This window comes from Lissotriton vulgaris, chromosome 3_1 (assembly GCF_964263255.1).
Source record: "Lissotriton vulgaris chromosome 3_1, aLisVul1.2, whole genome shotgun sequence".
Classification (NCBI taxonomy): Eukaryota; Metazoa; Chordata; class Amphibia; order Caudata; family Salamandridae; genus Lissotriton; species Lissotriton vulgaris.
Window position 1 is genome coordinate 929312515 of NC_141689.1, and position 25554 is coordinate 929338068.

The 25554-nt window shown below is 44.6% G+C and overlaps 1 protein-coding gene across 1 annotated transcript in view; it reads left to right on the forward strand.

Moving 5' to 3' along the window:
• The window catches only part of LOC147727230 (annexin A1-like), a 671221-nt gene that overhangs the window by 282085 nt on the left and 363582 nt on the right, over nt 1-25554 (forward strand). Inside the window, exon 3 of the mRNA XM_086963596.1 lies at nt 18942-19036. Within this exon, the coding sequence (XP_086819722.1) occupies nt 18942-19036 (95 nt within the window). The remainder of the gene's footprint in view (nt 1-18941; nt 19037-25554) is intronic.

Genomic DNA, 25554 nt, shown 5'->3' on the forward strand with positions numbered 1-25554 from the left:
CCCAAACTGAGTCTCCTCCTGAAAAGGTTGGTGGGGCTGTGATGGCCACAGCCCAAACTCAAACCGATACCTGGATAGTGAAGCCTGAAATGATGGATCACTCCACCCAAACAGAGAGCATTGAGGAGGAAGAGAAATCTCCCTCCCACCAGACTTTAGGAAAGGATCAGCCTCCTCAGGGAACTGATCTTACCCCTGATGAAGGAACTGTCCCAGAGGTTGTTAGGCCTGGCCTGACAGAGCCTCTGATGGCAGTGGACCCTTCTCAGGAGGGACCCAGTCTGGAGCAGGTAACCTGCCCCTCTCTACCTTGCCTTACTCAGCCCAGGGCTGCAGAGGACAAGAAGGACAGTGAGACCCAAAGGGCCCCCTGTCAAATAAAGCACCCCCATCAGCAGATTAGGGGCACCGAAACTAGTAGCCCTAGTGAGGTGCAAGCTTTAAAAACTCCTGAGGGATCCCCCTTAAAAGTAGTTAGGGACCTCCCCCAGATGGATATTGTTGGGCACAGCCAAACCTGGGACCCTAAGGGCCCAAACCTGACCTGTCCCTCCAGTAAGCCAAACAGAGGGACCCAGCCTCCAGCTTTAGGTAGCCAGAGGTTGACCCTGAGAGCACAGTGCAACTCAGTCAGAGAAAGAAAGGCACACATGGTGGAGAGTGATTGGAGGAAGATGAGCCCTACAGAGGAAACTCACTTCAGTACTCCATCTCAACACCAGCCTTTGACTTTGCAAAGACACACCACAGGTAGAGATTCCCTATGGTGGAGACCCTCAGATACCCTTAGGGTGAGGGATTGCTTAGTGGACCATGAGACAGGGGGTTACCAAGCCAGAGCTGGTACTTCCTTATATGGCCACTTAGGCAATATAGGCTTACCTGGTCAAGGATAGCCTTATCTCCTTTCGTTTGGGGGGGGGGTTATGTAGGAAGGTGGATATCTGACTATGGTTACCCCCAAACTTTTTTGCCTGGTGTTTAGCTGGTTTTTGACTTAGTTGGCCTGGGATCCTGCTATTCAGGGCCCCAGGCTGATTGCTCTCTCCTTAAAATGGACTCCATGTACCTTAGGTGCATAACACAATTGGAATTGGTTCACCTTATAGGCCCCTGTAACAGTGTACCATAGGTACCTAGGGCATAGGTGTAGCCAAGGCCTGCCAGGGGCTGCAGCATGTATTGTGCCACCCCTGGCCTGGCCTCCATATTTGACACAACTGGCTGATCACTCAGCTGGGGTAAGTTGGTGTAATCCCCTCTTACTTAGGTACAGTATGTCTGTGCCTAACCCTAAACTGGACACATATGTTCCTATCAGCCACTCCTATGGAAGGCCTCATCAATCCTGGAGGCAGAGTGCTTGGAAATATGTGAGATGGTGCTCTAGCATGAGCTGAGCCTGTCTGCAGCTGTCGGGAACCACTCCCTAAGCTGTTCCGGGATATTGCCATACCATATACTCTTAAGTGCATTATAATCCTCGCGGTTAAATGCTATCTTTGGTTTGGCTTTATCAAAACATGTCGAGTAAGGTGTCATACGAATTGGAATACTATCCCCTCGCCAGTTCTGGCGACGGGGATAGCATTCCACCCTTCTAGAGGGACACGACATGTGTGTAGCCTTAACCCTGGTTAAAGTTAAACAGAGCCTCAGCATCACAAAATGGATGCTGCCACCACAGACACATGTCTGACCTCCTGCTGCTGGGAGTCCTTCCAGCGAGGAGGGCCTGGACAAAGGGTTTCCTGCCTGGGGAGGTGCGAGCACCACCCCAGACAGGGTTTTGTGTATTGGGTAGGACAGGGCTGAATAGATTGAGACATGCCTGGGGCACACAAGGTGTCCCTGTGCATAAGCCAGCCCAAACCGGTTCTGGGGCTTTCCAGCCCCAGTCCTGGCGAGGAGCTGGACAAAGGAGAGAGGGTGTAACCACCCCCCTTCCTGGTCCCACCCATAGGGGAGGGACCTAGCAGGAGATCCACCCCTCAGATGGGAATAAGAGAGGGAGCAGTGCCATTGCACAGCAGATCATCCTGAAATCAACTTTAAACAAGAAGAAGACTGGACTTCGACATTCTGCTGCTCAGAAGACTGAAGAGAATCTCCCTTGTGGCCTAGGAGGGGCCACCCTGTGAACACAGTCATCACCCAGCACCTCGACGTCTGCTTTGCCGCCACCTCCCGCCGGAGCCCGAGTGCAGAGCCTGACAAGACACAGCTTCCCAGACTTCTCACAGCCCGATCCACAGTCCCTGCAAAGAAGGGATCCGTGGAGGCACCGAGAGACGTGGGAGCGGCCATCATGAAAGACCCCCAAGACGCTGACTGCGCAGCATCCGAGGCACCCTCGACTCTGTGCTTTGGGGTTTTGAGAAGCCCCACAACCGAGCAGCATTTGCTCCAAAGATCAGCCCTCCAGCATCTCCACGATCTGCGTGGGGCCCTTTTGCTTTGTGCCACTCGACTCGCCATCCCGGCCGCTTGTCACGTGGTCAGCGGCCATCTTGGCGACGAAACCTACAATTTACACTGGGGGTCTGGTTGCTCCAGACCTGCCCTCGCTCCTGTAGAAAGGAGTACCCGCTCTGACCTTGCTGGTTCGAGTAATAAGCCTTTTTCACTTTCCCCGTGGCTTGCATTAGCCAAGGCTTGTTTGCTTCAATCGAGTTGCCGACACCGCCATCAGCTAGAGCCTTTAAGGGACAGCTCGTGATCGACTCCTGGACGTCCTTGACCTCTTGGTGTCCACGTGGCTGCAGAGAGAAGCAACACCTCATCACCTGTTTGCACCCGACTTTGCCTGGTTCCAATCTGGTTCCACGGTGGTCACTGGTCAGTGACTTTGAACATTGTCCCCTCTGCTTTCAGGTCTTCACCACTTCAGATCCACCCTTGGATCCACCGGACACTTCTCCTTCACATCGCCTGCAGCATCTTCAGCTTCAAGCGCCAAGAACCTGCGTGTCAAACCCCAACGCCACTTCGACCCTGTGCACCCACTTCCTGTGGGTGAGGTAACATTGCAAAGCCGGTGTCCCTACACTGGTACACACCTCTAGGGTCTGTGTCTTAAGTTTTGTTCCTCTAGGTTCAGCGGAAGTGCCCTTAAACTAACTTTGTGCTTTTTACGCACCATAGACTTTGTATTGAAAAGTGCGTGCACTTTGAACACTGCACCCGAGTCCCGTGGGCCTTTCCCGACTTAGTCATTGCCAGTCTCGAATAGCTCCAGCGATTCCCAAGGCCCTAGGCCTCTTCACTTTCCTCCTGGTATCTCATATACCACTTTCTTAGTATATGGTTTAGGTGGCCCCTAGGGCTCATCCATATTGTGCAACTTTTGTGTATTTTAAACTGTCTTGTGATTTAACGCTTGTGCTTCTGTGCTCATAAAGAGTTCAGGGGATTTTTATAGTTAATAAATCAATATATATTTTCAATATATATATGTGTGGTGTCCCTTTCATTTGGTATTCAAGGGGGTTGTGTATGGTATAACAGCTGGCTTCACATGCCTTTCAGAGTTTAGCCTAAGACTGCTTTGTCCACGTTACCACTAGGATAACTGGTCTACAAGGTTGAATTACAACCATCATCATAAGGGTTGCTTGGCATGATACAAAGTGATCACTAAGAATTAGTGAGCATTATATATCAGGCCAACTTCTCACAATGTGAGCAATCAGAAAGAGAGTCTAGTGCTAAGTTGAAATCAGCTCCCCATGTAATGAAAGTGGAACCTATTGCTAATATGCGACCCCATACCATGTCAAAGTAGCTGGCATCATCAATGTTGGGGGTGTAGCAACTAACAAGGGTTACTGTGTGTCCCTCTAATCTGCCCCACATCACAATGAATCTGCCCTGTGTATCTTGTAGTGTCCCTAGAGGGCAGTATCTATGCTGTCTTTGATGAGGATTGCTGTGCCTCTAGCATATGTCGAGTAGGAGGAGAAGCAGCTGTGTGCTGCTCATTTCTTTACAAAGGTGGGTGCTGCTTTACGGTCCAAGTGAGTTTATTGCAACATAGCCACCAGCACTTGGTGTCATTCTAAGTATCCTAGGATCTGCCTGCATTTGTGAGGGCCTCAGAATCCTCAAATGTTCCATCTCAGGAAGTGTACACGTGGCTCTTGTCTGCTCTAGGTTCCGCTATATCTGTCTTGTCCTCTCTGGGAATGGAGGGGTCAATGTGTTCTGCCATGGTGAGTTTGTATGGAAGGTTCTCTATGCTTTTGTAATTGTATGTGCTTAGTATTAATCTCTGCAGCACCGCTGGGTGTATCAAAAGTAAGACTGCCCCCCACCCATACCTGCAGCCCAAACCTGTAGGTAAATAGTATCCCTCCTAAACCCCCCATTATGTGTTCTGCTTGAAGTGTTGTGCAAGGATAGATGTTGGCACCTCCAGGAGAATGGACTCATTAATGACAATTTAGTAACATGCAAGAGGTGTAAGAGCTAATACTGGTAAAAGCAGTATACTAACGTATGAGTAAATTAGTAACATAACTTCAACATACTACATCATTCAGGGAATTCCCGCTGGGGGAAAGCACCAGAGAGTCTGTCAGCACACCTCGCAGGAGCGAGGATGCCCTGGAAGTCGTTATTGCTTGGCGATTTCATTAGTACCGGCTGTACCACCCATGCAGGCTCCATCAGGGTCCGTGCTTGCCCATTCCCCCAGGGCCAGAGCATATTTTCAAACCAATTAGCAATGAAACAAGGAATGCATAGTCCTACCAGTGATGCAGGTGACCAATTCCATACATGAACTGGCTTTAGTCTTCTTCAAGAGCAGGTGGCGTCCGTCGGGAGCCAGGATCACAATCCCGAGTTTGGGTGACGGTCTCTCAACAGTTTTTAGGAAATCTTACACTTGTTGCATGGTATTAAAGATGTGTGTCATTCCATGGTAGGGGATTCACAGTCTGGTGGGGTACAGCATCAAGTACTGTATGTTGGCTTGCTGGGGTTTCCGCTTGACTGGTAGGAACTTTCTGCACGCTTCATGTACTGTCGTGCTGAAGTCTTCGTAGATCAAGTGCTTGTTCCCTTCGTAAACTAGTTCTTGCTTTTCCCTTGCTAGTCTCAGCACCGTTTTGTGGTCTTTATAATTAAGTAACCGCACAAGTATGGGCCACAGAGGCCACTATGGCGGTCTGGCTGCAAGTGAGCGATGGGCTCTCTCCACCACTAGAACTCTGAAGATTACCTCCATGCCAAAGATCCCAAGCATTCTACACAGTCCACCATGCAGCCAGTTGTGGTAGACTCCTGGATCACCACTATAAGCACGTTGTTCCTGAGTGAACGCCCCTCCAAGTCATCAGTCTTTGCAGAAATAATTTTTAACAGTTTATCCATGTCTTGGAGTTGTTTATAGCAGTCGGAGGAAGAGTCTTTGAGGGTGTATATCAGCTGTTCCATTTTGCTAATGCAGCCATCATGCTTCTCCAACCTTTGTGTGATGTAGTCCATGTGCATATTCATGATGTCCATTTTGGACTCGATAGAAGTGAGGCTTTGGCACATCATGAGGAGAAGGTATTTTATATCTGTATCTGGTGGGGTAGTAGTGCTTTTCCAGGCCGGGAGTTGAAGTTTGTCCTGTTTGCCATCCATTGGACCCCTGGTTTTCCCCTCTACGTGGTATGGGCGGGCACGGTATGCCTCTCAGGGAGATCAGGATGCAGCGGCTAGCTCTGCTAGTCCCTCAGGGTATGCAGATCCCACTCAGGTCAAAAGGCGCCAGTTTGTGCATACGGGCAGTTATACAGGCCAGTTTGTGCCTTTGTGCAGTTATTTATGTGAGCCCTGGCTCTGCCACGGCCCAGCTCTTCACCCTCCGCCCTGATTTTTGTGTTGCTGAAGAGGCCCCCGGCCCACAAAAAGCAGCGTGTCTTGCTTGAGATTTTGCAGGTAATGTCCACTTCAGCCTGTCTTACCGAGTATTACAAGGCAGCAAGGCTGCTCTGCGGCCCAGGATCAAGGCCTCACCATTCCATGCACCACCTCCCGGCGCTGCACAGGTCGCATAGGTCTATAAGCATCCTTCTAGCAGCGCGTCTCAACAGGGTTCTCCTCTTGACCTCTTCAGGCCCCAGGTGAGTGTGCAAACCAGGATTGGGGAGCCAGCCGCATCAGCAATCTCGCAACTCATATTAAAGTGGCCCTTCAGCTCAGCCGAAGCCCAAGGTAGCTCAGGGGAAGCAGCGTGGGCACAGCCTGGCTCAGCCTTAGCGTCGGAGCAAGCCTACCTCAGCTGGTCCCGATCTCACTCAGCGGGCGACCTTCTCCCCGTAGTGTAGCTCTGCATTGGGCAGCTCCTGGTTCCTGGCGGTGCTACAGCTGGGGTCTCTCCACAGCAATTCCATACAGCAGGGCAAGGCGATACAGACCCGGTTAGCTCAATCACGTAGCCGCCATCATGAACAGCCGTAGGCTGCAAAACAGGGATGCACTGCGAGTGATCACTTAGACGGTGTCTGCACTCTTCTCATCAGCTCCTTGGTGAGCCATGTTGGGAATAACGTGTTTAAAGGCAGTTTTAGCCACTTTAGGAAGGAGGATTCTGGTGGTTTATGGTCCTGGGCTATTAGAGCCTCACTGCAGTGTGGTGATCTTGTTTGTTGGCTCTCAAGAGCCCCCTAAGTAATGCCAATCAATGTAAAAAAGTGTGACATGCTGTGGCACATGGGAAGAAGAAAAAGTGTGGTGTAAAAATGATTGTGTGTAGTATACTTCATCATGGGTATACATGGTGCACAGTTCATTAGTGAGGGAAAAGCATATGTTTTTACAAGGGTTCTAACCCCAGCAGGAGAAATTTGTTTTTTTAATATTTCCCTTCATTTTTCTTCATTACCAAAATGAAAGATGTCCCTTTTTTAAATCCCCCAAAATAGTGTCTAGGGAGATTTGTGGCCTTTTTAGTCTAGCCAGTGCACGTCAGACATTTTTTACATGCTGTGGCATGTGGAAGGGGGGCAAGGTTTGCTATGAAATAAATCCCTTAATTTGTGGAATGAGAGTTTGGGGATGGTTGTGTAAGAAAAGGAAATGCATGAGGCAAGTGCCTGAATAAGAGGAAGGAAGGGCTCTTTTTTTACAAATAACAAAAATCAAGTGTAGATTTGTGGCATGCTGGAAGAAAAACAGCATGGAAACAGAAGAGGAACATCACCCTTTTTCTAACATAAAGGCTTTGGGCTAAGAAAATCTAGGCAAAACAGATGGTACAGGGGCAGTTCACAGTCTCTATGAGTGCTTTTTGACAAGGGTTCAAACCCCAGCTGGGGAAAATCGATTTTTATATTCTTTTCTATTTTTTTTTCTATTTTACTCAAATGAAAGATTCCCTTTTGTAAATCACCCCTAGCAGTGTCTGTGAGATTTGTGTCCTTTTTAGTCAAGCCAGTGCATGTCAGAGATTTGTGACATCCACTGGAAAGTGGAAGGGGGGCAGGTTTGCTATGAAATAAATTCCTTAATTTGTGGAATGAGACTTTGGGAATGGTTGTGTAGGAAAACTAAATGAATGGGCCGAGTGGCAGAATGGGAGAAAGGAAGGGCTCTTTGTTTATAAATAACGAAAATCAAGTGAAGATTTGTGGCATGCTGGAAGAAAAACAGCATGGAAACAGACGAGGAACATCACCCTATTTCAAAGACACAAAGGCTTTTGGGCTGAGAAAATCTATGCAGAACAGATGGTACAAGGGCAGTTCACAGGGTCTATGAGTGCTTATCTGGCAAGGGTTCACACCCCAGCTGGGGAAAGTCGTTTTTTATATTCTTTTTTATTTTTTTTCTATTTTACCCAAATGAAAGATTCCAATTTGTAAATCACCCCTAGCAGTGTCTGTGAGATTTGTGTCCTTTTTAGTCAAGCCAGTGCATGTCAGAGATTTGTGACATGCACTGGCACGTGGAAGGGGGCAGGTTTGCTATGAAATAAATCCCTTAATTTGTGGAATGAGACTTTGGGAATGGTTGTGTAAGAAAACTAAATGCATGGGCCAGGTGCCAGAATGGGAGGAAGGAAGGGCTCTTTGTTTATAAATAACATAAATCAGGTGTAGATTTGTGGCCTGCTGGAAGAAAAACAGCATGGAAACAGAATTGAGACATCACCCTTTTTACAAGATACAAAGGCTTTGGGCTGAGCAAAGTTATGCAGAACAGATGGAACAGGGGCAGTTCACAGGGTCTATGAGAGCTTTTTGACCAGAGTTCAAACCCCAGCTGGGGAAAATCGATTGTTATATTCATTTTTATTTTTTTTCTATTTTACCCAAATAAAAGATTCCCTTTTGTAAATCACTCCTAGCAGTGTCTGTGAGATTTGTGTCCTTTTTAGTCAACCCAGTGCATGTCAGAGATTTGTGACATGCACTGGCATGTGGAAGGGGGGGGGGAGGTTTGCTATGAAATATATCCCTTGTGGAATTAGACTTTAGGAATGGTTGTGTAAGAAAACTAAATGCATGGGCCAAGTGCCAGAATGGGAGGAAGGAAGGGCTCTTTCTTTATAAATAACGAAAATCAAGTGAAGATTTGTGGCATGCTGGAAGAAAAACAGCATGGAAACAAACGAGGAACATCACCCTATTTCAAAGACACAAAGGCTTTTGGGCTAAGAAAATCTATGCAGAACAGATGGTAACAGGGCAGTTCACAGGGACTATGAATGCTTATCTGACAAGGGTTCAAACCCCAGCTTGGGAAAGTTATTTTTTATATTGTTTTCTATTTTTTTCTATTTTACCCAAATGAAAGATTCCCATTTGTAAATCACCCCTAGCAGTTTCTGTGAGATTTGTGTCCTTTTTAGTCAAGCCAGTGCATGTCAGAGATTTGTGACATGCACTGGCACGTGGAAGGGGGGCAGCTTTGCTATGAAATAAATCCCTTAATTTGTGGAATGAGACTTTGGGAATGATTGTGTAAGAAAACTAAATGCATGGGCCAGGTGCCAGAATGGGAGGAAGAAAGGGCTCTTTGTTTATAAATAACGAAAATCAGGTGTAGATTTGTGGCATGCTGGAAGAAAAACAGCATGGAAACAGAATAGGGACATCCCCCTTTTTACAAGATACAAAGGCTTTGGGCTGAGGAAAGCTATGCAGAACAAATGGTACAGGGGCAGTTCACAGGGTCTATGAGAACTTTTTGACCAGGGTTCAAACCCCAGCTGGGGAAAATGATTTTTATATTCTTTTCTATTTTTTTTCTATTTTACCCAAATAAAAGATTCCCTTTTGTAAATCACGCCTAGCAGTGTCTGTGAGATTTGTGTCCTTTTTAGTCAAGCCAGTGCATGTCAGAGATTTGTGACATGCACTGGCACGTGGAAGGGGGGGCAGGTTTGCTATTAAATAAATCCCTTGTGGAATTAGACTTTGGGAATGGTTGTGTAAGAAAACTAAATGCACGGGGCAAGTGCCAGAATGGGAGAAAGGAAGGGCTCCTTGTTTATAAATTACGAAAATCAAGTGTAGATTTGTGGCATGCTGGAAGAAAAACAGCATGGAAACTGAAAAGGGACACCACTCTCTTTCGAAGACACAAAGGCTTTGGGCAAAGCAAATTTATTCGAAACAGTTGGTACAGTGGTAGTTCATAGAGGCTATGACTGCTTTTTGACAAGGGTTCAAACCCCACCTGGGGAAATTCTTTTTTATATTGTTTTTCTATTTTTAAACATTTTTTTTTTTTAGCAGAGTGAAAGATAGTCCTTTGGAAATCCTCAACTGATAATCATGAAAGTCCATTTAAAAAATCTGTGGCATATGTCACATCAGCTGTGGCATATGCCACATGACAGAGTAACACGTGTCACATGCTAGGAATGGGCTCCAACCCTTACTGCTATGGAGAGGCCCTACATAAGCTTTATTTTTGCCACTGCGAAAAGTACAATCTAGAGCCTAGATGTTACCAGACATTGCATTTCCAAGGCAGGTAGAAGGAACGTCACGGAATGCACACCCTTTCAAGTCCCTGAAGGAAGTTCTTTCACTATTGTAAATTTGTATTCTATGCCTGTGGAAGTGTCATCCCTGTGTGTTTTTGTATTTTTTAGTGACTGCCATCTATTGCTGTATTATACCTCTTCTTGTATCTCATTTGCTTCTGTAACATGTATACTTGTAACATTTTCCTCTTGTAACATAATTGGTCTTATTGTGAAGTGCGCTGACACCTTTGGTTAAAGTCTGCCCTATATAAAAATGCATAACTAAATGCTGTAGATTCTGTGCCCTACACACCGAGGAGAGAGTCTGCATGTTTGTCACGATCTTTCAAACTGCCTACTCGAAGGTGACCCGGCAAGACCCGCATGTGTGACATCGGAAGTTGTCGCTGCAGCATGTCTTGGGCGTGGTCTCACTGAACGAATGACGATGAGACAGCCATGTTGGAATACGTTTAATTACAAAACAAAACGCGTTAGTCCACAAATATATTTCTTCCACTATGATGAAGTGAGTAGTTCGGCAACGTTAGCAAAGCTGTGTCTGAGGGGTAAAAGGAAGATATTGAACGTAAATAGGAAACCAGGCGGATCTACCAGCACAGCAAGAGGGAGCACCACCTTCACAGCCGCTTCGATCGGAGCGAAAACAATGGTCATTTCTGCTATCCCCGAAGGAAATTAAAAGAGCATGACAAATGCATAAGGATAAGGATTGTTAAAGGGCATTGGAGAAAGTAACTAAAATCATACAGGAGTGGCCTGAGTTTACTGCAGCTTTAAAAGTATAGTTATCATGTAATGGTGGAGTTTCATGGTTGCTGTGCATCCTACTTTCTACACTCCAATATTGTCAGTTCAGCCAGTAACACATTTATAATGTGTTATTCTCTATATTTGTGTCATTTTATTAATTTCTAAAAAAAAAATTCATTTGTAATGCTTTTCACTTTTCACAAAATAAGTGTTTTGCAATAATCTAATGGCAAAAGGGCTTAAAGTGCAACATATCCTCTATGTGTCCGATTTACAATAGAAATCGGGGACAAAATCCTAACTTGACGAGTTTCGGTATTCACAAAAGGCATTTAGTAGTAGTAAAGTTAGGATTCTTAACTTTACTACTACTAAACTAAGACAACATCCTAACTTTACGACTTTAAGTATTCACAACTTTTAGTAGTAGTAAAGTTAGAATACTTTTGTGAATCGGGTCCTTTGTTATCAAACTATTCAGTGCGTTGGTTGCTGCTCATGTGTTGTTTAAATTTTAAGTAAAAGGATAAAAGGGATTACAAGGATTCACAAAAGCAAAAAACAAATGTAAAATATCATCTTTTCTAATCTACCATGACTTTCCTTAAACATTAGGTATACCTTATTCTCATACAGCTGAATATTATACCATGTTTATCAGCTCTTGTTGCCTGTTTTGGTTGCAGATTTTGGGGCCTGATTACAGAGGCATTTTGGAGTACAAAAGTATCTAAAGTTGCACAGCTGTAGTATTACTGTATCGCAGTGATGTTGTGTGAAGGACTGCTGCTGCAGTACTTCTTCCTGTACTCGCAAATGATTATGAATCGGTCCTCATGTTTCTAGTTCAGTGCAACACCGATTCTATTACAATTGGCAGATGATGCTGTGTTGATACCCGCTCAGCTAGGAGACTGTGCTAAGGCAGTCTGCAGGTTGAAGAGTTCCAACTAAATGATATTGAATGGCTACAAAACAGAATAGTGATCATGAGCACCAAAGAAGTTATGATATCTTAATTTTTGATCATCTGCGTTGAAGTCCAACCCCTTTCCAGGCCCTAATGGAAAATGCCCTGCATTTTAGCAAACAATAATCTTACACTAACGGGGCAAGTGATCGCAGCCTTTCAACTTCTTTCTTCTATTTGATTAGATTAATGAACATTTTCCAGCCTTGCCTATCTAAGAAAAGAGCCCTGAATATACGCTTTTTTCTTCATTTGGCTAATCTAACATGTTATGCTTCAGCATGGTTCTGTGTATCTAATAAACAAACTATCACACATATAATGTAAATGCGACAGTTTGACTACTGAAATCACATGTAGCCTCTTCTTTTGCAACTCGGTGTGCTAACAATGCCTCTGCATTTTTAGTGGTCCATGTGTCAACATATTGACTGCAGGGTTAGTTTTTCATTTCTCTTGGTTAATTTCAAACTTTTCTATTTTTGTCTCCTCTTAATAAATCCAGAAGGTATCCAAGCCTCTCTCTTGCACTGTGAACATTAGATGTGGGAAGCTTTTGTTCTGTGATAGCCGTGACTCGCTAGAAAATTACTTATTCCATTGCAGCTTGTGCTGCGGCCTGGGAAAAGACTGCAGCACGAGCCACCATGGAAAAAGGCATTTTGAAAACATCCATGCACTGTGTGGCAGTCACCATTTGGTGCCTGGCACATGGTGCAAGGATGTTTGGAGGGTCACCACATGTGCCCCCCGTGGCAACATAGCGGCGGCCAGGCAGGTCGGAGGCCCTGCTAGAGGCCCCTGATAATTCTTTCTGTTTGCCTCTATATGATGGTCAGATCGCCATGTAAAGGCAGGGGGAAGGGACATACCTATGGAAGGGACACCTATGGCAGGCACCACCCCCATTGTAGGGATTATGGTCCGACTGATGCTCTAACAGGCTGCTTGATAATGTGGTTGTTCTACAGCTATCCTGCCGCCGATGGCCTGTTGGTGTTCGTCCGCCTTACATCCTAATCATCCCCCATCCACCCAGCCCCAAGAGTCATCTTTTTTTGTTTTGTCCTCATACATGCCACCAGATAAAGAGACTCTAGATGGGAACCCCTCATGTCTTTCACATTGTCAGTCGTGCGGCCATCAAGGATTCAATGTGCAGCAAACAGGGCTCACCTAGAGGAGAGGTAGGCTGTTTCCTTGTCCGACTCCCAATCCCTTTGATAGATGTCTCGGACCCAGGGAGGACAGGACCGACTAAACCTCTGGCATAATCATTGGACCGTTACCTCTTTGAACAGGCCATCAGAGCAGACCATACATTATCAGTGCCCTCTTCTCGACAGGCCAAATCTAGTTTACTTACTGCCATAATATTTCGTAAACAATCAGAGAACCCGGGTAGGGCAACCGATTTCCATTCTCTACATATCTCTCTCTTAGCTATAACCACAACATAAAATATAAATTGTGAGAAGTTATTAACACTATATCCTGATGGTAAGCCAAAAAAGACTAGTCTAGGAGAGCTTATAACCACAGTCAATAAAACCTTTTCTAGGAAATCCACAATTGCCTTCCAGTACTCGAGAATCTCTGGACATTCTAAAAACATATGTCTGTCATCAGCTTCCTGGAGTTTACAGCGGGGGCAACAATAATTGGCTGAGGTGACCTTAGATAATTTAGCCGGTGTCCAGTAGACCCGGTAGGCAGTGAACAAGTGATTTCTCCTCAGATTTGCTGGTTTTATTAAACTCTGAGACAAGGAGAATGAGTCAGTCCAAACCTTCAGGGTTTCCTCCGGGCTATCCGATATCACATTACCCCATAAGCTCACCAATTCACAGTTTGGAACTCTTTTTACCCCTATTAATGCTCCATACCAAAACGAAACCTCCCGTTCCCACCTCCATTGCCTACACACAGAATCAAGAATCCCTGTGTCCCCTCCCAAGTCCTAGGATTGCCTTGCCCACCCGGCAGAGAGTTGCTTAAACTTAAATCTTGTTAAAGAGCCATTAGTTAAGAATACTAACGTGTCCCAATCTATTAGGCCAGAGTTGACCCAAAGGTCGCCCCATCTCAACAGCCCTACAGCTTTTAGCGGTAAAGATAGATGGTCCTGAAGCACTCCGGAGTGCCCGGGAAATCCCATATTGGGGCGTGAGAATTATAATATGCAATTCCCAGGGTTTTCCGGACAAATGCCCAATTTCTAAGTGCAGTCTACAAAATCTTAAGTCGGACCTTTTTAAAAAAATTCTTGTCTCCAAATTTAAATAAGAAAAACTCCTGGCCCAGTGGTTGGTCATGCAAGAGTGCCTGGAATAGATGTCCCTGTGAGGAAGCGTCCAATTTGTTGGCCAATAATCTGAAGTTTTTAAAATGAAAGGCATGACAATAAATGAGTAGATCCGGAAGAGCCAGACCACCTATTTTTAGCCCCCTCCTTAATTTTTTCCAAGCTATTCTTGGGGATTTACAAGCCCATATGAAGGAACCAATCTTGCCTTGAAGGTTCATAATCTCTTTTAGGGGAAAGGTTAACGGAATAGCATTATATAGGAACGTTAATTTAGAAAATGTTGACATTTTAATAAGATTAACAAGCCCGTAAATATTTAATGGCAGATTAGCCCCGCCCCAAGAGTCATCTGGCTGATATAAAAGCACTCATAAAATGTAGCACATTTCATTTACAAATATTTCCATCAGATCTCCTCTCCCATCATTTCAACAGTATCTAGTTTATTTTGAGCTCTTTTGCGATCTACCCCAATATCTTTAAAAAAGTTAATCATCAGCTGGGTGTGCATCTCATGTCAATCTGATGCTCTTGCCACCTTCTACAGCTTTTCTCAGCTAGATATTTTTATTTCCTCTAAGTTGCTTTCATCATAAAAACATGTGATAAAGATCTAAAGTCTTGCATCACAGTTCAGTCATCTATTCATACCTGCTCCCCAGGCCTCCTAAAAGTTACCTAAGACTAAGAGCTTAATTACAATGTCGGGTAGACATAAGTCTGCCCAACACTGTCTCGGTTCTGGGAACGATCGACCAACTTCTGGTTGGGGGGTCCTGATTGCCTAATTAGGATGCAATCAAACACTGTTCGTAAACCAGTCACAATACTTGCTCCCATAGGGAAAGGGGAGGGGCTGTTCATCCCTGCACCCTATGGCAGGCACCTCAAGGTTCCTGATATTTTATGCAGGGATCAACAGGGGGGCACCATAGGTGCCCCCTTGGCTCCCAACTGGAGGTCGCACAAACAAGGGGGCCCTGCTGCGGGCCCCCATACACACTTTTTGACATGGTTTCCATGTCGAACAGGCCAGCATGGAAACCATGCCGGGAACTATGCATTGTAATCCTAAGGACAGAAAGACCTGCCTTTTGGGATTACGAACCGGTTCAAACTGTCCGACAGGATCCATGAGCCCTGTGGAAGCCAACCGGAATGACTGGCCGGTTTGGTTTCTGACTGCCAGCATTGTAATACAGCTGTCAGAAAGTAAACCGGCGGGCCCATTACGATTCGACTTTAGAAGGCTCCTACCATCGGCCGGAGCTTTTCTGGGCCACATTGTAATCAGCCCCTATGTGCTTTAGCATACATAAACTCTGATGGATGCTGGCCTGACCCTTGGTACATGCCCGTAGCAATATAACATAGAATCCTAATAAAACATACATAATCATTCTGAACACTGTTCAACCTCTAAAAATATGGGTTACTATGATCACAACATAATTTAATGTCTAGTGGTAAATCCACTATATGGATGTATATGTTAGTTTCAGACTGGCCTGTCAGTCAGGCACTGCTTAAAGGCCCAGTGTTTGGACCATTTTTATGGTTCCATAACGCCCTGTGGGACCAAATAGTATGGACCACTCACTGGCCCTTTAAGTCGGGCAATCTCACAGTGCCAGAGTGTCAGAGTGCCTGCAAAGCCAGTCCCAGACTGGAAATTGTATTTGAGTGTATCAGAGATGTAGCAAAATGATATCACATCATGGAAACAAATCATGGCAAACCAATAGTTCTCTCTTTAAACATGCATATGTTCGCCAGACCGGGTTTCGAATTGAAAATACAAGTCAGATCTATCAGTTAGTAAAGCCCACAGGTTCGACTATAACTGAAAGTGTTTCTGTATCCCAATCTCATGTAATGTACCCTTTCACTCTTGCAAGAATTATCAGTGTTATGCTAACCATCATGACATTGAGGGCCCCAATTTGCCAAAAATCCCCTTGAATATGCCAAGGTCAGTATTTGAACCAAGACGTGCCCCATCTCGATGGATAGGCTCCTAAATTCCAGGAATTACCACCAGCGTATTTATTTATATTTTATTTATTTTTTAAATTTGTAAGGTGCTACAGCTACCCAAAAAGGGTTTCCCGGTGCTGAGACACAGTATAAGGATGTCAGGAGAAATTACTGGCTATTCATGTTATTGTTCGAATAGCCAGGTCTTGACGTGCCTTCTGAACCCAACATGGTTTTCCTCCTTTCGAATGAAGGGAGGGAGTGCGTTCCAGAGGGATGGTCCAAGGTGGGCAAAAGATCTGCCTCCCTTTCTTGCCAATTTAAATCTTGGTACACAGAAGTTGGCAGCTGATTGCGAGCGAAGATTACGCTTGGGAGTATAGGGGTGAGCCAGAGCTAGAAGGTATTTGGGTGCTGTACCTGCTTTGATTCTGAACATGTAGTTCAGGGCTTTAAAACTGATTCTGCTTTCTACCCTGAGCCACTGGAGTTCCCAACGTTAGCTCGAGACTCCGGAATTTTTTGGGATTCTGCACAGTAGTCGGGCTGCTGCGTTCTGGACAAGTTGTAGTCGACTGACTACCGCTTTGTTTGAACCAAGGTACAGAATGTTGCCGTAGTCAAGCCGTGATATTATGAGGGCATTGACTACGGTCTTTTGAGTGGAAGAGGGCAGCATCCAAATGATTTTCCTCAGCCATTTGATGATGGTAAGGCATAGGCCGACAACTTTGTTGGCCTGTTGGCTCATGGAGAGGGAGCTATCCAAGATAACTCCAAGATTAGGAACTTGAGTCACTGTGGTAGGAAAATTACCCATCTGGTTAGGCCAGTGCGAAGGATTCCAAAGATCTTGACGTTTTCCTAAGAGAAGAATCTCTGTCGTGTCTCCATTGAGCTTTAATTGGTTTCTTGTCATCCAATTTAGGATGTTTTGAAGCCCTGATTTGAGTAGAGATGGGGATGTCGGACAGGATTCAGATAGGGAGAATATAATTTGGGAATCGTCGGCGTACCACAGGGGCTCCTCTAAATGCTCAGTAACCTCCAATATGCCATGGCTAGCGGGTTATGCAGAGATAGCCACCATCCTGCTATGGATGGGTACAGAAGACTGAGAACTACCAGCAATATGCCATGGATTTCTAAAATGCTAAGAAATGCCACCGTCATCCCTAGGGTAGACCCAAAATACTACAAATCACCACCAATATGCCATGGCCATCAGTTTGTTTAGTGAGGGTACATTCTGTATTGGGTGGTGTTCAATTGTCACAAATTACAACCAATAAATCATAGTCAGTAGTTTGCCCAGGGTTCATACCATTTTACCAAGAGGGCTTCAAAAAATTATAACAACTACCCCAATATGCCAGGTCTGGAGTCAATGCCAGGAATTAACACCGAATATGCCAGAAATGTCCCCCAGATATGCCAGGCCAGGAGAGAACAAGAAAACTCTTTCACAAATGCACACATTTACTATCACCTTCCAATGAATATGTGCACAAACTCACATATGTGCTCGTTTGGGTTTACAAGTACTCTCTGACACTCACTCTTTCAACACCTCAATGGATCCTGGACCCTTGACAGGAGTTCCGATTGAACAAAAAATAGGCAGCACAGTCACAGAAGTAAAACAGAAAGCACAGGGACTGGAGTGTGAGGCAAATGTTCCTCGGATAGTTCAACTCAACCTTGTAGCTAGACAGGCGCATTGCTTGCCTAACACAGTACATGTCTGGCATTCATGTTGGAATTTTTTGGAAAGTATGGAGCCCGCCACCAAAAGTCAGAGGTACCATGTGGGTGCCACTGATAAAAGAGGAGGCAGAAACATTGGAATAAATAAAGTTGGAGGGAGAACTGTATGTAAAACAAAAGCAGGTTTCAGGAGCTAGCGTTTTAATAATTGACACATTTTACAGAATATCTACTTCCTGAGTGCTACTATGAGGTCTATCGGATACTAATGTACCCCTATTACTCTTGTTCCTGCCTTCCTACCCCCAACCGACTGTACTGAATTGGACTTGTTAATCGCGTTTGGCTGGAATGGGAGTTGTTGTTGAAAATTGATTACCAGATGAGCACTCTAAAAAATTCCACTGATATTTCACCAGCCTAAACCTCTCCTAACGTGGAGGCTGGAAATCACCCATAAAAAGGAATCAATATGAGAAGGGAGTGCTCAAACTCGAATTCTACAAGTCCCACTTCACAGGGGATTATTGTTATCCCACTATAATCCCACGCCCTGGAATTGCCACATTGTTACTAAATAATGGGGTTTCACTGCACCTCTCAGAATGAGGGACTTAATACAATCTAGTTAAGACAACTTTACCATTAGTTTTTATAAATACACATTTTGCAATATGTGTGACGTTTTCTATTACTGCTAGCAACCTTTTCATTGTTAACTATTGAGATGAAACAAGCTCCCTATATGCATTGTTAAATATTTTTTCGACACCCTTGAGCACATCTCTGTTTGTGAGTGGATACTTTGTGAATGATGGAACTTAGCTTGGGTATACAGCAGTAAATCATTCCTTTCGCTTCCACTTAGCCCTTGCAAAAATCTTGCAGGAAGTATGTGTTTGGTGAGCCAGGGGCACAACACAGCCTCTGCAGCCCCTGCAGTACAGGGAGGGGGCACCAACCCACCAAGGAGCCTCCAACTATTCAGGTTGACCCCATTCAGCCCAAGACCAATGAATATCTGTGTGATATGGGATACTAGGTGGTACCCGTTGTCTCTTTCTGCAGGGCTCCTCCATCATTTTGCATTAGGCCACTGTGGTGAGTCTGTTGGTAGGCCTGCTGTTTTATAGTATATGTACCTCCTCATTGTACCTTGTTACAGACGGATATGTCCCAACACCAAATTTCCTCGGTACCCATTACAAATTGGTTATTTTTTCTGCCTCACATAGGAGTAGACGTTGATGGGATTACTGATGTCTTGACGAGGCGAAACAATGCAGAAAGACAACTGATCAGATATGCATTCCGAGAGGCTACTGGAAAGGTAAATAAAGGTGGTTCATTCATCTTTTTATTGTCCTTTTCTTTGAGGGTGAAATACCAACTGTGAGGAGGTGTTCACTCTGTAAAAATTGGAAATAAAAAAAAATATCTCTCTCATTCACAAATATAAGTAGAGAGGGGTCAATGTTGCCAGAAATTGTACTACTGAATATCGACCGCAGAAAATAGTAATAAAAAGAATATCGAGGGAAGAATTTCGAGGGACAAAACCTCCAAAGGTTAGTGAGTGTAGGGGAGTATAGATTTATTATTCCTAAATTCACATCAATGTACCGTGAGGATATATGTACTGTGTAGGTGCATATATGTGGAGTTTGGTACTACTTATTTCATTTATATTTATTTATTTATTTATAAAGTTTTGTAAAGCACGAGCATGACCCTAGTGGGTATCACAGCGCTTTACAGGAAGGGAGGGGACGGTAAAATTGTCAAGTTCACATTTATAATGAAATAAAGTGCCATGAGAATACACATATTACTATACTTGCTTTCAGAGGAAGTCTCCTGTTCCCATGAAATACACATATTTTCATTTCCCAAAGCTGCAAGGTTTGCTTACTTCAAACAAACTCACACTACCCTGAAAAGTTCCAGCCCAAAGTACTTTTACAGGAGGATTTTTCATGATTGAAATTTCTTCGGCTACACGTTACGAGTGCAGATGTCTCCTGTAATGATGATCTATTATTGTGAGCCTTTTTTTTTACACTTAATATGGGTGAAAGTAAGGGGCCGATTCCGATTCAAGAAAAAGCACTTCGAATTTCCGTACGAAGCGTTTTTCCCCGTACGAATTGTACCGGTACATGTCTCAGTACGAATCTGCAAGTACGATCCCAATCCAAAGCGTCACTCCGTACGACTCGTAAAAAACTCCATGCAAATCGAAAGACCATACGAATGTCATTCAGCTGACGCATGACGCTACGTCCAAATGTAAATAGACTGCGTCATCCGTACCAGGAAGTACTATCCGTGTCGAGCAAACTCCGTACGGCTCTTTTGCTACGAGAATCAAAAACTGCCGTAAAAGCAGAGTCCGGCCCAACCCGCACCCTGGTACACGACAAACAAGACATGAACCCCATCGTCTGTGTCATACCAGTCCTGAACACCCACCACCTCGTATATATAAACCGAGGATGGCGCAGACGGTGAGTACAACGAAGTCAAACATACCTGTACGTGTTGCCACACGCGCACATCCCCATCAAACGCCTGTATTGTCGGGGTACGTAGCGACACACGGTACCGCATATCACCAGTGTAATAGTGAGACGTGCCGCACCTACGTCATCAATCTCGGGGTACGGTACGCTAGCGGACATCACCAGAGTAATAGTGAGATGTGCTGCACCCACGTCATCGATCTCGGGGTGCGGTACACTACCGCATATCACCAGCGTAATAGTCAGACGTGCCGCACCTATGTCATCGATCTCGGGGTGCGGTGCACTACCGCATATCACCAGTGTAATAGTCAGACATGCCGCACCTATGTCATCGATCCCGGGGTACGGTACGCTAGCACAAATCACCAGAGTAATAGTTAGAAGTGCCACACCTACATCATCGATCTCGGGGTGCGGTACGTTACCGCATATCACCAGTGTAATAGTGAGACGTGCCGCACCTACGTCATCGATCTCGGGGTACGGTACGCTAGCGGACATCACCAGAGTAATAGTCAGACGTGCCGCAACCACGTCATCAATCTCGGGGTATGGTACGCTAGCGGATATCACCAGAGTAATAGTCAGACATGCCACACCCACGTCATCGATCTCGGGGTGCGGTACGCTAGCGCATATCACCAGTGTAATAGTCAGACGTGCAGCACCAACGTCATCGATCTCGGGGTACGGTAGGATAGCGCATAACACCAGTGTAACAGTCAGATATGTGGGACATACGTCTGCAGTGTCATTGTAAGTCTAAGTGATGTGTAGAAAACATACCCAGCAGTGCCCAGCATTAGAGTGTGTGTTGCTAAGACCCCCAGCAGTGCCCAGCAGCATAGAGTGTGAGTGGCTAAGACCCCCGGCAGTGCCCAGCAGTGCCCAAAATAAGAGATGTGTGTGGCTAAGACCCCCACCAGTGCCCACCAGTGCCCAGCATAACAGTGTGTGTGGCTAAGACCCCCAGCAGTGCCCAGCAGCATAGGGTGTGTGTGGTTAAGACCCCCAGTAGTGCCCAGCAGTGCCCAGCATAAGAGTGGGTGTGTGGCCAAGACCCCCACCAGTGCCCAGCAGTGCCCAGCATTAGAGTGTGTGTGGCTGAGACCCCCAGCAGTGCCCAGCATTAGAGTGTGTGTGTGGCTAAGACCCCCAGCAGTGCCCATCAGTGCCCAGCATTACAGAGTGTGTGTGGTTAAGAACCCCAACAGTGCCCAGCAGGATAGGGTGTGTGTCGCTAAGTCCCCCAGCAGTGCCCAGCATAAGAGTGTGTATGTGGCTAAGACCTAGAGCTGTATGTGTAACCTGCACACCATTAATTTTTTAGGCCTTAATTTGATCTAATGTTAAACCAATTGGTGCAAACCTGCTTATCCTGACTAACCCCTGTCAGGTTCTTAAATGAACGGCACAAACAGACACAATTGTGTCACGTTCAGGAATGCACTGTTCAAACTTGCTCAGGTGCAACACATTTTGTGTAACTTACATTCAAAAATAATCAGACATGGTAAATCCTACATTTCAATGCTTATCTTCCAAAAAACATTTTCTTCCAGTGCAGTTTACATAAACGAAACCACCACTTAAATAGCTTCACAAATTATTCTTTACTTCGTTTTGTAAAAATACACAATTACTCTGAAAAACACATTTTTCAAACTGTTTTGCCGATACAATTCCAATATGGCGAATATCAGATTAATACATAGGAAAACACTTTTCATCCGTGCTTGTGTTGGTTCCCAATGCATTTCGATGCATTCGCATCTTCGTCAGGGGAAAATAACTGTATAAATAAATAATAAGAATTTTATAACCATATTGTCAATTTATCATCTTCTAATCACATACTACCATTTATTCATGCGACAAAAGTACATCTTTTCTTGAGCATGTTACTTAATCCAACAAAACCAGCTATCCAAGCAATATTCATTTCTACTGTGGTCTTCCCTATACATGCTATTGAGTTCAACCAAGCGTAATCAACGTATATGATATGAGTACTCTACTACCTGCCTTACAACAAATAAGAAAAAAGAAACATACCCTAAAACCAAGCACAAGTGCTTTTTCTTCAACAGTTGTGAGTTGAGCAAATAGTCCTACAAACCAAAGTCGAAAACTCACGTAAGTGCACACTCTCTCTAGCCGTTTACCGTTATAGTATCACAATGGCATATCACTTACTTCTAAGTTTTCTGGTGTATATCTTGAGCCTCTTAAATACTCTGCGCTGAATGCTGAAAGCACAAAAGGAGCCCACTGTCAAATGAAAATGTCTATAATTTTCTACAACCTTAACATACAGCGTGCTCAATGTTTCGGTATACTACGCGTTGTAACGCTTACCGTCTGTCTTCCTTCCAATGCACACGCCCTGTTCGCCTTGCTCACTCCAACAACACTAGCAACGCCATGTGGCCACGTGTCTAACCGGGGTCTATTTAAACCCATCATCAAAGAAGGACAGGTGTCCCCGCCCCCTGAAGGTTTCTGATATTTTTCAAATACCCGTTATTTCACTGCTCATTTACGGGCAAAACTCTTCTAAAAGTGTATAAGTGCGTACGCTAATGTGAACTGTTAAACATTATTTTTAGGTGATGTTAAAGTGATATTGTATGAATTACGTACGACACCCATCAGTAGTTATAGAAAAAGGACTATTCTAACTCGTTATGGTCCCCATCAACTTGTACTATTCCTCTCACTGCTTCTACACTGTGTGGTGAACAACAATGTTTGCGTCTCACGATCACTACTAAAAAAACAAGCTAATGGAAAAATTAAAAATTCTAACTATAAATTCACTGCATACTCAATCGTTGATGACACTTCAGTGTGAGCTCAATCCTGTATTTACAACTGAACATGTTACCACAGATTTTGATATCAATGCTGTTATTCAAACCAATAATTACAGAAAACACGCAAATTCTATTTTGTCATTAAGCCCACCCGGTTTTACGGTATTCAGATGTCTCATCCAAAATGTTTCTCTCTGAGCTATTCTTATGTTAGGATCCACATGGGGTTCAACTAACACCTGCTCCAGTACAGTGAATCTTAACTGGGGTATAGTGTGTTGCCTCTCCTTCCAGTGTTGGGCCAAACTTGATTTCTCCTGACTTAACCTTATGTTGGACTTATGTTCTGTAATCCTTATCTTAATCTTTCTAGTAGTACGGCGTACATAAACTAGGCCGCACGGACATATGATGGCATAAATTACAGAACTAGTGTTACAATCAGAGGTGTGTCTCAGTTTTATTTGTTTCCCTGTATGTCGATGTGCAAAAGTGTCTCCCACCTGTACGTTTCCACAATGTCCACAATTGAAACATTTACGCATGCCTTTGTTATTTTCTTTCAAAATGTCCTTATTTTTCAGTTTCAGTAATTCCTTGAGGTTTTTTGATCTTGATAGTGCAAATATTGGTTTGTCAACGAATACTGTTCTAAAGTCCTCCTCCTGTTCAATTAGCTCCCACCTCCTCAAGATACATTTCTTTATTTTTGATGTGAGCGTCAATTGTTTCAACACGAAGACTTCGCTCCTGCTAGGAGTTTTCTGAACCTTCTGAAGTAACACTTCTCTTGTTTTCTGGGTGACTTTCTGTTTTGCTTCAATCAATACCTGTTTCGGATATCCTCTTCTGCTATATTGTTGGGACATTTCTTCTATCTCCTCCATTGCTTGTGCTTCATCACTGCTGATCCTTTTGATTCTGGTAAATTGTGAGAATGGCAAATGGTTTTTCAGACTGATTGAGTGGAAACTAGAGTAATGCTAAGGCCCCCAGCAGTGCCCAGTAGTGCCCAGCAGCAAAGGGTGTGTGTGGCTAAGACCCCCAGCAGTGCCCAGCATTAGAGTGTGTGTGTGGCTAAGACCCCCAGCAGTGCCCATCAGTGCCCAGCATTACGGAGTGTGTGTGGTTAAGACCCCCAGCAGTGCCCAGCAGGATAGGGTGTGTGTGGCTAAGACCCCCAGCAGTGCCCAGCATAAGAGTGTGTATGTGGCTAAGATCCCCACCAGTGCCCACCAGTGCCCAGCATAACAGTGTGTGTGGCTAAGACCCCCAGCAGTGCCCAGCATTAGAGTGTGTGTGTGGCTAAGACCCCCAGCAGTGCCCAGCATTGCCCAGCAGTTAAAGCAAAAACATACAATTTTTAACCTCATTACCATCAGGAAATAGACACATGTAATATACCCAAATTTGAACATCACACCAGCTCCCAGATACACAGCAGTCAAAGACATTATCAGACAAACTAACGTACACAAACTGTAATAAATAGCTTTATTCAGCTGGATCAAAAATGTAAACGCAAATAAGAGTCCCTGCTCACCGAAGTCCAATGGCCAGTCCAGTCCAGTCAAAAAACTACATGGCGGAATAAAAACAGATTCCAACCGAGCTGTATCATGTCGAGTTTTCAAAGAGAGTTTTAATAATGCAAAGCCAGTAAAAGTGTTTGATATTATAATGTACTGGCATTTCAATTTTCGAAATTAGAAAGAATGCTTTGGTGTCACTGGCATCACCTCCCGAGATGAGGAGTAGAGTCGTGTGTTAAAACTATAGGTCCAATCCCCAATCTCGCCACTATGTTAATTTGAAGCGCTTTCATCGCTTATAGTATCTTGTTTATTCAGGGTAGGAGACCTGGTGTTTTCAATCAGTACTGCTAACACACAACTCTACTCCTCATCTCGTGAGGTGATGCCAGTGACACCAAAGCATTCTTTCTAATTTCGAAAATTGAAATGCCAGTACATTATAATATTAAATACTTTTACTGGCTTTGCATTATTAAAACTCTCTTTGAAAACTCGACATGATACAGCTCGGTTGGAATCTGTTTTTATTCCGCCATCTAGTTTTTCGACAACATTTCCCATGAGCCCATCTGACGGTTTGAAATGACGTACGCAGCCTTCGCCGGTGGGGATCGGCGCATGCGCACTAGCGCTGGTACGTTATTGATGGTTTTTCCTCAGCTAGAAATACGGCATGTAAACATTTCCCGTTGCCTCCCCGAACAGCGCAGATGCCTGACTGGAGTACCGATGGAAAGGTATGCTTGAAATCGCCTTTTGCAAACTGGATTGCGCGCTAATTCTCAATGGTACTATGCTCTTGAGCTGACCTTTGCAGCTTCGCTGTAATATTAACATCCTCAGATACCTGTTCGGCAGTAGGCATTTTTTAACATCTAAAACAATACTATTCTACTCGCAATGGATGGAATTGTTTTCCTGTTGGTGGCAACACATCTAGTGAGCATTCTTACAAAACAGATATAATGCAAT